General features: G+C 50.8%; 1 protein-coding gene and 1 gene segment (V, D, J or C); one reads left to right on the forward strand and one right to left on the reverse strand.

The window, feature by feature from the left end:
- Positions 1-14,489, forward strand: part of LOC140659407 (T cell receptor beta constant 1-like) — a 47,517-nt gene that overhangs the window by 469 nt on the left and 32,559 nt on the right. The window contains 4 exon segments of the C gene segment in view: positions 1,543-2,003; positions 2,656-2,772; positions 3,211-3,508; positions 6,535-6,549. Coding sequence covers positions 2,730-2,772; positions 3,211-3,508; positions 6,535-6,549 — 356 coding nt within the window.
- The window catches only part of LOC140659401 (trypsin I-P1-like), a 79,606-nt gene continuing 76,582 nt past the window's right edge, over positions 11,466-14,489 (reverse strand). Inside the window, exons 5-9 of the mRNA XM_072879041.1 lie at positions 14,283-14,451; positions 13,404-13,657; positions 12,465-12,601; position 12,323; positions 11,466-11,705 (exon numbers count right to left, since the gene is read on the reverse strand). Coding sequence (XP_072735142.1) covers positions 11,557-11,705; position 12,323; positions 12,465-12,601; positions 13,404-13,657; positions 14,283-14,451 — 710 coding nt within the window. The 3' untranslated portion in view covers positions 11,466-11,556. The remainder of the gene's footprint in view (positions 11,706-12,322; positions 12,324-12,464; positions 12,602-13,403; positions 13,658-14,282; positions 14,452-14,489) is intronic.

The raw sequence follows: 14,489 nt of genomic DNA on the forward strand, positions 1-14,489 counted from the left end.
GTGCCTAGTTCACGTTTTTCCATTTTTTTTCCTCCTCCTCCACGCTCCTCCTTTTCCCTTCCAGCGTTGGCTCTGGAACAGTCCCTAGACACAGTGATACGACAAGGCCAGTCCGTGAATCTGAGCTGTTCCAAGAAGCAATCCTCCACCACAGCTATGTACTGGTACAAGCTGGCTTTGGGGAAGGACTCCGGGCTGATCCTCGTGGCTTCTGCAATAGCAGGTGCTAAAGCAAATGTTGAGGATGATTTCCAAAGCCATTTCAAGAGCAGTGAGATCCAAGGAGACGGAATGACCCTCTTGATAGAGAACGCATTTCTCAATGACTCTGGCACGTATTACTGCGCTGAGAATGAAACACAGTGGCTAGGCTGCTGAGGGAGCTGAGCGCAAACCTCCCCCGCACAAAAGGGACCTGCTTTCCTCCTCGTCGGTGCTGCACAAGGCAGGATGATCCGTTGCCACTCATTACCTCCTCTGCTTCCTAGCCTTCCTCCTCTTCTCAGACTCTGTGAGTTTATTTGTCCTGCTTTCTCTCCTTGCCACCCCGCTCCTCCTTGCCTCCCTCTTCATTTAACTCTCATTTCCATTATATCCACTTCCGTCAACCCTTCTTCCCCACTCTGCCTCCCTTTCTGTCCCCACCTTCTTCTTTCTGTCTCTCTTCAGTCTGCAGTCCTTCCGCTCATTTAACTCCAGCCAACCCTGCTCATCATTCTCACTGCCAAACAGAAAGGATGTTCGCCTGAGAAGTTCTCGGTGCACCTTCAGATAAAGGCAAGGCCAGGCAGGTGGCATAATAGCCGGTACCAAGTGGGAGCTGCCGGTACCAAGTGGGAGCTGCCCACATGCTCCTCCATTACAGCGACCTGTCCGAGGTTATCCTGTGGCCAAGGGAATATGTGCAGCACAGGCCCGAAGGCCACATTGCACATGCAGCACAGCACAGCGCAGCACAGGCCTGCGCCTACTCAGGTTAGCTGTTATGTGGATCACTAACTCCTCCATGTACAGTGGTCTCTGGGTCAGGATCGCCAAGGGGACCTTCCGCCCCTTGGTCCGCATACAGTTTACCTTTCCCAAAGATATTATATGAATTACAGATTATGTCAGCAAGCCGTGCAGCTAACAGAAAGCTTCCTGACAGGTTAGAGTGTTATCTCTGTCATAACATACACCAGTGTGCGGCACAGGCCGGCATGGGGCCGTCCAGCAGGTTCACACACCGCAGCTTCTCATGCTAACGTACGGGCTTCTTAAGCCCTAAGCACAAGGCCCAACAGAGCAGGCATGGCCTGTTCGAGATCCCTAACTCCTCGAATACCATGTGTTCTGCAAGGCTCCCAATGCACTGCCCTGCCACCTGCATACCCCCGGGGAACCCCATGGGACATGGAGACCCTTCCCATGGACACAACAAGCACAGCCTCCTCTCAGCTGCAGTGCTGGGGGTGTTGTGGGGGTTTGGGGGCGTGGGGTTTCTTCCTGTTGCCTGTACGATTTAGCCCACCCTCTTGGTCCTTTTCTCCCTTTTCTTTTGAGGAATCCGGGGTCATTCCTGAGTCTCCTGTAGGAAGTTTGTGGAAATGAATGCAATGGGACACACTTGGACCAGCAACAGAGGGTCTGGGAGCTGGAGGCACTGCTGTCACCCTTCTGCTAAAAGGACACAGGGGAACATCTTCACTGCAAAGCCCATGGCAGCCTTGAGCAGCCGGATCACTTGCTCTCTTGTGTGGGCCGGCCTTCCACTGCCACGCATTGCTGGGCCCACAGCACGGCACAGACGTGCAGAGGCTCTGTCAGGCCTCTGATAGACAGAGTGTGTCAGTGTACACAAACTGCGAGCCTCGCTTCCTGCCTGCAGTGATTTCCCACAGCCTTGGGTTGCTGAACAAGGCTGTGCCCCATGTAGAGAAGATGACAGGATTTTCTCCAGCTCTGTCCATCCTCGTCCTGCTGCTCCTTTGCAGAATGCTACAGTCTTCTCTGGCATGGAGAAGGTAAGTCTGTACCAGCATATCCCACGGTGAATACACTTCTCCTCAGAAATCGCTCCACGTTGCAGTCTCCCAAGAGGCAGTCCCAGTGCAGAGCCAAAGGCAGCCTTTTCTCTCCTTGAGATCTCCCTTTGGAAGAAGAGAAGAACAGTTACACAACTCTTCTCTGTCATGCTACAACAGACACCGGGATGACAGGTCAGAAGTCTTTCCCATACCTGGGCAACATGACGAGCAGCCCTGGCATAAGCAGAGAAGATTCCACGTTGCAGCTCACAGGGTTGGGAGTCTGTGAGTGTGAGGGTGTCTAAAGAGGAGACTCAGCTGAGGGGCACAGGCACAAACATGCATTCCTGAGCTCTCTTTCTCTTCCCTTCATTTGGTGCCTCTTTGTGCATCCCTGTGCTGTGCACACACTCAGGCTGCCACACAGCCCCATCATGCTCCTGTGATAACACTTCTCTCCCACCTACGCATACACACGCATATGCTCACACACAGGAGGAAGTCAGTGGAGCAGGGTACATGCACCTCATGCCTGCATGCAGGTGTCATTCCCCGCTGTTCCCAGCCAGCCAGCTGCCTTCTCACACATCAGGCTCTCTCTCACTGCCCTGCCCACCCGCAAAGAGACGTGTCTCTCTTCCTCTCCCAGCCTTTCCTCTTCGCACATCTCTCTGCCTGTGCTGCCACCACAGGCGGGTTGTTGGAAGGAGGTGGCCTTTCTCCATGGTTCTCCACTGGTTCCTTGTGGCCGTCCTGGCCCCTGTGGGTAAGTGAGCTTCCCTTCCACTTGAACAGCTGCACTGGAGCCACCACTGCTGCCTCAGTTGTGTGCCCAGTGGCTGGCAGTGCCCCATTCCCCAAGGCTTCCAGGGGGAGGATGGGCAATGAACGAGGTGAGCTTTTCCTCAACCTCTTAACTAACTCAGAAAATGCTACAGATCTACAAATGTGTTTTTTCTGTCCCATTTTAATACTTCAATTGAGAGTACTGAAGTAATTATTTTTCAAAACAAATTTACTACGGTATTTGAAGCTGGTTTGTGGGGGTTTTTCCTCCTATGTGTCTCTCTCAGAGAAACGGGACACTGTTCCCATAGCTTGCTGACATCCTTATACCACCCATCCCATGTCATACTGCAAGGATGTGTTTTCGTGTCCCCTTCAACGCGTTTCACTCCTCACGTCTCTTCCCTTCTCTTTCCAGGCCAGGCCCTTCAGCAATCACCAGACATGGCTGTCCGAGTGGGAGACTCTGTGACTCTGAACTGTTCCCAAAAGGGGAGTGCATTCTCGACCATGTACTGGTACAAGTTGCCCAAGGGGAAGGATGCCACTCTGCAGTTGATTGTACAGTCAGTGGAAGGTGGCACAGCAAGCATTGAGAAGGAATTCAGCAACCACTTCCAGAGTAATGGGACTAAGGGCAGCCGCTTATCTGTGGAGATAGGTCATGCCCTACTCAATGATTCAGGCACATATTTCTGTGCTGAGCAAGACCCACAGTGATTCAAAAGCTGGAGCAGCATAGCACAAACCTTTCCATGCAAACAGGGATCTGCCCCCAGCACACACACACACAGAGCCCTGTATTTGACAGTACCCCATTTTCTCCTCTTGCCCTCCAGCTTTGTCTACTTAAGGAAAGCAGTGGTATCGTCTGTCTGTCTTCTGCCTGTTCTCCAATTTCTTTCCTATTCTTTCCCATCTCTGAATCGCCCTCCTTTCTTCTTGTACTCACTGCCTTGCCTCATTTATCTGCCATCCATAGACTGCCTCTCACTTTCCTCCCCTACTCTCTTTCTCTCTGTGCCCTTCCCCCTCCTTGTCTGGCCTCTCTCACACCTGTCCCCCTCCTATTTACTACAACCTCTTCCGCTTCTTCTTCCTGTCAGCCTGTTACACTAATTCATAGGTAAGCAGGATGTTTGGATGAGAGGGTCTTTGTGGTACTCACATAGGCTGCTGGGCCTCCATTAAAGGCCTGCCAAGAAAGACAAATGTGTGTTAATCCTGTCTGGTGTTGGGAAGAAGGGGATAGAAAGTTCCTCTCTGCAGAAGGAAGGTGCCCTCTGTCCCCTTTCCCTACGCAGACCATTTCATGGTTCAGGTGTTACAGGGATGAAACCAGTTGTGGGGTTCTTAAAAAAACCCCCTGTGATTTCAAAGAGATTCTAGCGGGGTCCCATCACACAGGATTCCAGCCTTAGATCAGGCCTCAGGGCCCCAGGATTTGTCCAATATGAGTCTCCTCAAGCCTTGACTCACATCCAGTGCTCCTTACTCCATGACACCGAAGAGCTCAGCTCCCTTTCAGCCACTGGGGTTGCACTCCACTCTACCTGGACCTCTCTGGACCGGACCAATCCAGCCTAGCTGCCCCTGCCCCCGCTTCCCTTTGTCCCTTGGTCAGGATGGGATGGGCGCCCTCTCTGTGCCCTTGGGGGCAGGAGGTGGAACCAAGGCCTGGGGTCTCTCCCACATGCCACTTACATCCTGGCCATTCAAAGCATTGTTGTCCACGATCCTGCCGTTGAACCTGCCTTTGCCCTGGGAAGACAAATGGATGTCACCCTTTGCCCAGTGTGAAGCAGGGCCCACTCTACAGCCCTGCCCAGGGCTATCAGCCCAAACCTCTGCCCACACAGGTCCAGCCTGGGAACCGACTGCTCTGCACTCATGTCACCAGGTTATAGGGCGCAGATAGCTTCCCCAGAGAAGGAGAGGTCATAATCCACTTGGGGATTCATCCCATAATCCCCCTGGGAAGTAATCGCATAGTTCTTTTGGGATTAATCCTATTGTCCCAATGAAAATAATTCTGTAATGCCGTTGAGGAGTAATACCGTAACGCCCCTGAGGTTAGTCCCATAAACACAGTGAGGATTAATCCTGTAATCCCAAATGGGAAAAGCTCTGACATCCCATTTGGGATTATTCCCAAACTACACATACACAGCTACATTAAGCAGGTAGCTGTAGTGTGATTAAACCCATAGTTGGAATTCTATTTGTCTCATAATCCCAGTGGGAAATAATCCCATAATCCCTGCCAAGAGAGAAGCCAGACATAATCCTGAGACAGAGACCATCCACATTTTTCCCTGAGGAAGAGTCACGGGGCTGCCAATGGGGTGGCTCAGGATGCCTAAAGCTTTTTGTGCAATTTTGCATAGCAGATATATAAGGGGGTAATTTTTCCACCCACAGCCCCAGTGGCAACGCAAGACTGCCTCTCAGGGAATGCAGGCATCCAGACGCCCAGCCCCACAGCCCCGACCAGATGGACACCTTGTTGCCGTGGATCTCATCTAAGAGGTTCCCAGTGGGCTCAGGAGAGAGCTAGCCAAGAAGCGTCCCAGGGGGTTTGAAGCAGAATAGGTACCCTTGCCCCTTCCCGTCATCCTCTGCCCACACCCAGACACATAGAACACAGGCTTTTTATTTGACTTTCTTGGATATTTCTGGAATCTGGATACACCAGTTAGGACTTCATTGTGTCTCAAGCTCCCCCCCTGCCCCAGCTCGAGTCCTCAACTTTGTGCCCAGCCGTGCCCTGAGAAGAAGGGAGAGTGAGGTCCTCGAGGAGACCTCCCTCTCCACCTCCCTGGTCCTTCTGTGTCTATGCCCCCCCCTACAGGTTCATTACTCTTTGCACAGCCCCCAGAGACAGAGACTCACCCCAGCCCGCCCCACCACTGCCCTGGGCTCTGTGTGTTTTCACCTGGGCTTGGTGGAGAGGCCCTAGCCCTGCTTCATGACCATATCCAGAGCTCTCAGCCTGGCAGGAGGAAGGGGCAAGTTTGTTTGCTCCTCAGCACAAAGAGAATGTGAAATCTGGGTTCACAGCACACAGAAACTCTGAAGAGGAACACAGCGAGCAAAGCAGGTCTCCCACCACCACCTGCCACCCCCAAGCCAAGGAGAGGAGAGGCACCACAGTTGCATGCTGGCTGCCCACGGTCACCTTTCTGGTTCCACCATTGTTCCGACAGCTTTCGGACCCCGCCCCATGGAAGCTCTTGCCGTGCAATGGTAAGGGTGATGGGTGGGGGTGGAGGGGTTTAGGGGGGGAGGGTGCGCTCCATGCTTCCCTAGGGTATGGAGGATCTTGACCTTTCCCCAGATCCCCCCCTCTGAATGATATGAGCCAGATTACACAGTCCCCAGGGATACATGGAGCTAGGACGTGACTGTCCCTAGGACTTGGTGTCCCTGTATTGAGCGTGATGGCTCCTTGGATCCCCTCTTTGGGGATCCAAGCAGTAATGCCAGACACCCTCTGTGGTGCAGTTCTCAGACACTCTGTGGGTAACTGCCTGACTAGCACAGAAGCTCCTGTGATGGAGCAGGTTGTTGGCTTTGCTCCCCCAAGTGACTTCCTGGGAGCACGAGATGTTTGACTTGAGCCCTAGGCTCCTAAGCCACTGAGGAGGCTCCTAAATCACTTTGGGCTCAGTGACATAGCCTGAAGAGGAGCGCAGGGGCCACCAGCTCTCCCTGTGACCAAGAGTAGGCACACCAGCGAAAGAAACAGACCAGGCAGGTTCTCCACCCCTAGGAAGGTGGGATTTGGGACGGCGAGGCCTCCTTCTGTGGCTCTGCAAAGCACAGCACACGACGTCCCACTTAGTCTCCAGGCAAGGACCAACTCTTCCATGTGGCAGATCCAAAGTCTCTGCTTCAATGCCCTGCCTCCTTCCGACCTCCTCGCAAAACACCGCCCTCTCCCCTCTTCCAGTCCTCCTTGCTCCCCCCTTCCCTCATTCATACAATGCCACGGATCGTCTGTCCTCCCAGCAGAGACAAAATGGTGAGCCGTGACACAAGTTCTTTCCTCCAGCTCACATATTTGCTTTCAGCCATCCAGGGAGCTACAGGCAAGTGTGAGCATCAAAACCCACAGGAACAGATCCTATGCATCGGCCCAGATGGCGCTTTGCATGCGGGAGACCTTTCCGTGCAAGCCAGGAAGTCTGTCAGCGCACATATATATGTGCGCTCCGGCATATCTTTCACGTGTGAGAGCCCAGAAGCGACGGAGCTTTGGAACAGCTGCTTTCAAGTTCCTCCTCATCCTTTCACCCATGAACAGACCGATAGAGCACTATGCTTGTAAAGCTGCGTGTCACAGTGCCTCCAGAGCCCTGAGCCAGACTGTTAAATGTGAGTCTGACAACGAATGAGAAAGCTTCTAGGGAAAAGGGAGTCATCAGCCCAAGGACAGAGTCGACTGGGAAGGATGCAGGTGAATGGATGTGGCTGTGTCTTGATGAAACAAGGCTTCATGGACATGCTGACCGTGTCAAGCTATGCAGGTCTTTCCAGCAGCACGTTGCTTTGTTACGATACGTACCATCAAGAACACTGGACGTTTTGAAGTGGATGCGATCCATTTCTTTCCCTCGGAAGAAAGTCTCTTGTTCTATCACAGATAACCCACAAGGAGGAGGCAGGCATTAGATGTAACCTTGTTCTGTGTCCTTGAGGAGGAATTCCTGCCCAGCTTCTTCCCATTACCCTCACTCCCGAATAATCATTCTCACGGGGAATTTTTCTTGGCACGGTCACTGGATCTCCACTCCCAGTCTAAGGCCAAGGGCAGTTTTTTCTCCCTTCAGATCTCTCTTTGGAGGAGAAAGGCGCATTTGTGCAACTCTTCTCTGTCAAGCTACAACCCACACCGGATCATTATGTCAGCAGCCTGCTCTGTGCCTGGGGCAATGGCATGAACAGCATTGGGCTGAGCAGAGACAATCCCACATTGAGGCTTGTGGGGTCAGGGCCTGCGAAGTTTCCGGGAGTCTGGGATGGAGCGTCAGATGTGGGACAGAGAAGCAAAAACCGTGCCCCAGATCTCCGTTGCCTTTGCATAATACCTCTTTTCTGGAGATCTCAGCTGGTGCGGAAGGAAGAAAGGAAAACCCCACAGCATGCCCCCTGCCCTGCCTCAAACTCAGGCTCCCATCCAGTCCCATCATGTTCCTGTGATTGCGCGCACGCACATACACACATATGAAGAGAGCTGTGCAGGGTTCATACCACCCACTGCTGTGTGTGAGTGTTATTTCCCACCGATCCCAGCTAGCCAACTACTTTCTCACATTTCAGGTGCTCTCACACTGCCCTGCCCACCCCCAACCTCATGCATCTCTTCCTTCCTCAGCGTTTCCTCCTCACATGTCTCTGTGCCTGTGCTGCTACCACAGGCAGATTTCCATTGCTGACTCTTATTTTTTTCTGATTTCCTCCCCGTTTGAAACGTTTCTAATGCAGTCACGTTTTCTGTCAGCTATTTCTACTGGTCATTCATAGACAGATGAGAAACCTGCCCATAGCTTTTAAACCCATCCCATTCCTCTAGATTTTGAGGTTTTTTCACCCCCTTTCTCCTCAAATCATTTCACCTCCTGCCTAGTCTCCTGCTTCTTTTTTTTTCCTGCCCCCCTCCCGACAGCGTAGGCCCTTCAACAGCCTCCAGATGCAGTCATCAAAGAGGGAGGAGCTGTGACACTCAGCTGTTTCCAGATGGGAACCACATGCCCCTACAGGCCATGGTATAAGCAGGCTCAAAGAAAGGATACCACACTGCAGCTGGTAGTGTTTTCAGTGGAAGGAGAAAAGGCAGAGGACATGTATCTTCAAGGAAGAGTCTGCGGACAAATTCCAGAATCACTTCAAGAGCTGTGGGAGTATGGGCCATCACTTGTCCTTTTCAACAGATTTTGCCTCAGTGAATGACTCTGGCACATATTACTGTGCTAAGATACACATTGATTCAGGTGCTGAGGAAGCTGAGCACAAACTTCTCTGTACAGAAAGTGATCTGATGGCTGGGGAGATTCTGCCTCGGCTCTCTCTTGGTATGGTCAGCTGGCCGTTGCCCACAGAGCTGAGGCCAGGGGTCCCTGCAGAATGAGTTTGGGAGAGTATGCGTTAAACTATAATTTTCCTCACGCCATCACAAGATGCAGCCTTCTCTCTTTCTCGGTAGAGAGCAGAGTGGGGAGTGACGAGACAGTGCGAATTCCAAAGGCGAATGAGAGCCTGATTGTCGGGGATCTGCACCAGGTATTGTCTCTGTGAAGTGTGACGGATGCACTCGATCCCTTAACCAAACTAGCGGTAGTTTGGTACAGGCTCCAAAGGAGATAAAGGCCTAAGCCGTGACCGGGCCAAGAACTCCTCTAGTTCCAATCTCTTCTCTGAAAACCCACAAAGGAGCAGAGGGACACGGTGAGCATTGATGCATATGAGCTTGGAACACCGATCACGCGATTAACACGCGAATAGTGGGTGGGTTTTCCAAGACTCATTTACCAAGGAACAAAGGAAGTTGTGGGTACAAGGAGTCTCACGCATACCTTTTCCATCGCGTGTGATTTGACTACGAGCCAACCACTTTATTCCATGGATATGACAGCCTAAGTGAACCTCCTTTGAGCTCTCCCTGCTAAGCAGTTGGCTGCATGGCGGTGATCTCCCCTTGAGATGGGACATCTCTCAGGGTTGCTCCTCAAGGCAGAGAGACCTTTTACCAACGGCAGATCTTTTGCAATCGACCGATATGGCGCATAACCTTGTAGTACGGTAACTTTGATTTTGGTTACTTCCCTTCCTGCCATGCCAGGTTGGTGCAAGGTTTTCATGCCTTCCTATCTGCGCTCAAATACATTGCATGTGATCCCACTGGACTTTTTGCTGAGAAAAATAGAGAAAGTACAGGGCACTTTGTCCTGTTGACCCTCAGGCTCCAATCAGGGCTCAGAGCTCTGTAATCCTCTCGCTCCTGCTCTGCAGAGCTGCATGATGAAAGCAGTACGTGGACATGTCAGCAGAGAGAGAGAGAGAAAGAAGAATAGTGTCCTCACATCTCAGTGCTCTGCAGATGTCTGTTGCTCTTCTTCATCAGCACAAAGGAGAGAACACCTTTGTCAGCGACCTCTTCATGGCACTGTCCACCGCAGGCGTTAGTGCTGTTCCGGCCATGTAAGAGGGGAGATCCTGTGAGGCTATTCCAGCAATTTGAAAATCAAGTATGGCCTATATAATCTGGAAAGTGGAATTTCTTCTTTACCCGCTGGAGACCTTGACACATCGGGGGGATAGTGACAGAGGACTGGGACTGTTTCCAGACTACTCTTCTCAACAGCCCTGTCTGTCATAACTGAGAATGCACTCTGCCTGACAATAGGAAGTATTTCTCCCCCACCACCACCATTTTCATCTTGTCATCTTTTCATCGCATCCTCTCCTCTGTCCTCCAACTTTTTCTTCTCCTTTCCCCTAACATACCAGGCAAAGATATCAACCGCCCTCCACTCACAGTGGTCAGGGAGGGAGACAGGGTCAGGGAGTCACAGGTCAGGGACCTGTGACTTTCAACTGCTCCCGGATGAGAACTCTGTCTCCTGGTGAAAACAGGCTGAAGGGAAGGATGCCAGGCTGCAGCTCAAGGCTTTTTCTGGAAAAGGGCAGATGCTGAGAAGCTGCTTCAGCAAGTGCTCCCGGAGCAATGGGGCACAAAGCTACGGTCTGATCCTGTTCGCATATTGTGCCTATCTCAATGACTCGGGCACCTATTACTCTCCTAAGAAATATCTCTGTGACAAAGCACCTGAGAGCGCGGGGCACAAACCTCTCTGTAGGCAAATGGCACTTGTTCCGTCTTGCCCTGCTCTTCTCCTCTCTCCTCCCTTTCCTCCAGTGTCGGATTTCTTTTAAATTTCTCCCCATTTCACCTATTCTCTGCTTTTTCTATCCTTTTATTTTACTCAAACTCTCTATTTCCCTTGTCTTTTTTAGGAGACAGCTACACAGCCTATTGGCAACTTGGGCAGCTTTTTCATGGACTTTCAATGCCAGTGCCAGCTGGGGCTAGGAGGAGTTAAAACCAGAACCCAGGAACATCTCTGTCCTTTTGGCTCTTCCAGGAAAGACTCTTCCAGCAAGCCCAGCACGACCCGTTAACTGAGCAAAAACGTATAGACAGCAGCCCCAGTGGCACTGGTACATGAAAAGAACAAGCCCTAGCAAGAGGTTCTTTCATCCCCCAAGTAGAGCTTTCAGGGAGGTTCCACTAGGCAATGTTAAGCCATATTGTTGGGGGTGGGAATGTGGGGGATGGGGAGCGTTTGTGTTGCTGCCCGCTGTTTTCTACAGTAGGAGTTTGCTGCCTGTGTGATTCGGCGCACTGTCTCAGCTGTTTTAGGCAGGTTTGTAGCACCTGTATCAGCACCATGCTGATAAACGCAAAAGGTGTTCTGCTCCAGAAATGGCTGCCTGTAACTGACTGAAAGACTCCTGAAGATGAGTCTGCAAAATGTTCCAAGATCCTGCTAGGTGAGAGGCACTACAAATATTAAATATGTCCCCCAGAGCGACATTCCCTGCCTCTGTCCTCCATAGCGTAGCCCATGGAAGTACCCAGAGAAACGTTGCACAGAGAAAGGGTGCCTGAAAGTCTTTATTTTTTGGTAATTTTTGTATGTCCAGTCCCAAAACAGAAGAAAATGATGAGGAGAAAAAGCAGGTCACATAGAACGAGAGTGTCTCAGTTGGCAGACATAGTTGCTTTGATCCAGGAGACATAATTGCAAACCTTAGTGTAAACCCCGGGGTAGCCTTTCTGCGCACATCCAATACCCCAGGAAACAATGCCCTGGAGCTGCCCATTGCAGACTACTGGACCGCCGGAATCCCCTGTGCACATAAAGGATACGGACATTCAGCAAATGGTATCAGCTTAAGTGGTGAGCCAGAGATGCCAGAAATCACTGACATTCGAGGGAGCGCCATTGGGCTTTTTCTACACAGAAGCAAGCTTGCAGAACTTTGTAGAAACAAAGGTCATTTCTGATTACCACGCTACACCTGACGCTACTGTGCCTTGCTTTAGCTCCAAGGGCACCACAGCCACAGCTAAGGATGAGTAAGCTGCCTGTTTTTGACGGATGCAGTCCTTCCCAGACGCTTAGGATATGTGTGTGTCAAACATTATTCTGCCCAATATTTCCATGGAGCTAGGCACATGTAAAATGCAGAGCAGTTGTCAGGTGTGCTCATTTTCCAGACTGCCTGGATCTTGGCGTACTGGCTATGTCATTTTCGGTGAGTCCAAAACTAACATTTGTGTCCTAAGCTCTAAAGTCACCATGATTACTGTTGACTCTCTGGTGCAGCACTCCTCCATTTTCAATAGCCTAAGGTGCATAGTCTGCTTGTGGAGAATGAGGGCAGAGGTATTTGCTGTCTCAAAAAAGGGACGATGGCTAACTGAGTGGGAAAAAAACTAGCCTCACTCAAGAGGCAACTTTCACCCTAAGCCTCCACTGTTGTTCAAAAAACCAACATTCAGACATGCCAGTGCAGTGAGTATAGCAGATTGTCTAATATGATGGCCTCTTCTACTAGCAAAAGGCAGGAGAGAAACGTATGGGAAAGGAGAGGCAGGTGTTTTACCTGGCAGGAGTCTTTCCCTCCCTCCATGAATCCTACACATATCATGTTCTTGGTAATTTGCCCAGGGTAGGCTTTGGTACACTTGCTTGAGGAGAGTACAGGAGCCTTCAGGCACTGCAAGGTATCTGGGTACGGATCTACAAGAAAATAGAGAGAGATGGTTGACGACATCTCTGAGTTCATTTGAGAGCCCGGAGAAGATCTTTCTTAGCAGAAAAGTAGTCACTGAACATCCTGTTTTAGCAGTCGTCATTTTTCCTCTGAACAGTAATCACAGCATGGATTCCTTTTGTTTAGATGGAACAGATTCTACCCGTGGGTCCACCGTTCTACACTGCAGCCACGTTAATTTTTCCGATACCTAGAAAATCATCGACTGGCAAGCGTGGAGCTAACAGCTACTCTTTTGTAGCACATACGCTGGAGGAAACCTGGGCCTCGGGAAAACCATCCTCTCCTCTGGTGCAGGTTTAGTTGTCGTCAGTGGACTAGACACAGGTCACCATCCACGCCTCTGACCATTGGTGTAAGAGAATGGAGCTCTCCTGTAGTAATTTTAGATCCACAATCACGGACTTTGATCTTGTTCTCAAAGAACTGACAACAACTCTATTGACATTAGCTAAATTGCTAGCGCTTGGCACCGTACAGCTGATAGCACCAGGCCACAAAATTTATGGCAGTGTGAACATCCTGGTGAACGGCACATGGATGACTTAAGTGATTCCATGTTTGTAACACAGAACAAGAGGAAGGACCTTATAAAGGCTTGCCTTTAAAGCGGTTAAATGGTTACTGTCCTAGACAGACTGATCACGCAAGAAGGCCCGTCCCACAGCACTTCTCTGTGCTTTACCCTGTACTGCTTGGAGTTAATTGTGAGGTCTTAGAGTGTCTCCCGGGCCCTCACGATGCTGTACATTCCCACAGAGTACTCACCGGCATTGTTGAGTGTGTTGCCCCAGCCAGAGATGAGGCAAGTGGTGCCTGTGGCCACACAGCTGGTAGGCAGAGGAATTGTTTGGACAGCTCGGTTGAGCCGGGCTGGTTTGGCAAGCTTGATGAGCATAATGTCATTGTCCAGTGTTGTGGAGCTGTAGCCAGAGTGGCGGATGACTTTAGCTGAACTAATCAACTGCTGCGTCGATTCCGTGAGTGCCAGGTTGTATTTCCCAAGCTGCACTTGGATGCGACTGGAAAAGAGAAGGAGTGGCATGTACTTTACTGCTACCGACAGGAACCTCCCCGTCACCGTATGCACTCGCTTCAACATCGCTATCATAGTAGCTGTTTTCATGCAGGCTATCTTCCTAGTCCTGCAATAAGTCCCGGGGAATCCACACTGAGGTCTTACCCACTCCCAGTACGGGTGGTGAACTTCTGCAGGTTTATTTTCTTGAGCTGGGACAAGCTGAATATATAACAGTGCTTTACACAAACATTCTGGAAAAAAGGCAAACTGCTATCACCCTGACCTCATCCCTCTTCCTGTTCTCCAGTGACTAAGTTTTAGTGATATTAATGCAATTTATAGGAAATCACAGCCCGTAACTCGTTGTTAGATTATCACATTGTCATTGCAGAAAGTGCTCTGCATTCACAGGAACACTTGCAGAAGTGGAAAACCCCTTATGACGCCTCAGCCCAGCTTCCTGAATGAGCTTCCCTTTCCTTGGTTGTCTCCTGTCAGAACGGCGTCGCTTACATATCTGGGTCTCACAGCTCAGAATTCCTGTTGGAAGTGAACGGGAAGAAAGAAGTTCTTCGGAAGAAGAAAGAAGAAAGAAGGTTACGGAAGAAAAATATTTTTCCACTCACGACTTGTAGCAGTGAGCAGCTGACAGGACCCACTGGCTGTTGATGAGGGAACCTCCACAGAAGTGATACCCAGAATTCAGGGACACCTGATAGGGGACAGAGTTCGCTGCACAGGTGTAGCCTCCCACGATCTTGTCATCATCATCATCAGCATTGATGGGGAAGGCAACTGGGAGATAAGAAGTGGCATATGTCAACATCTGGCAT

Source organism: Ciconia boyciana, chromosome 1 (assembly GCF_034638445.1).
Source record: "Ciconia boyciana chromosome 1, ASM3463844v1, whole genome shotgun sequence".
NCBI lineage: Eukaryota > Metazoa > Chordata > Aves > Ciconiiformes > Ciconiidae > Ciconia > Ciconia boyciana.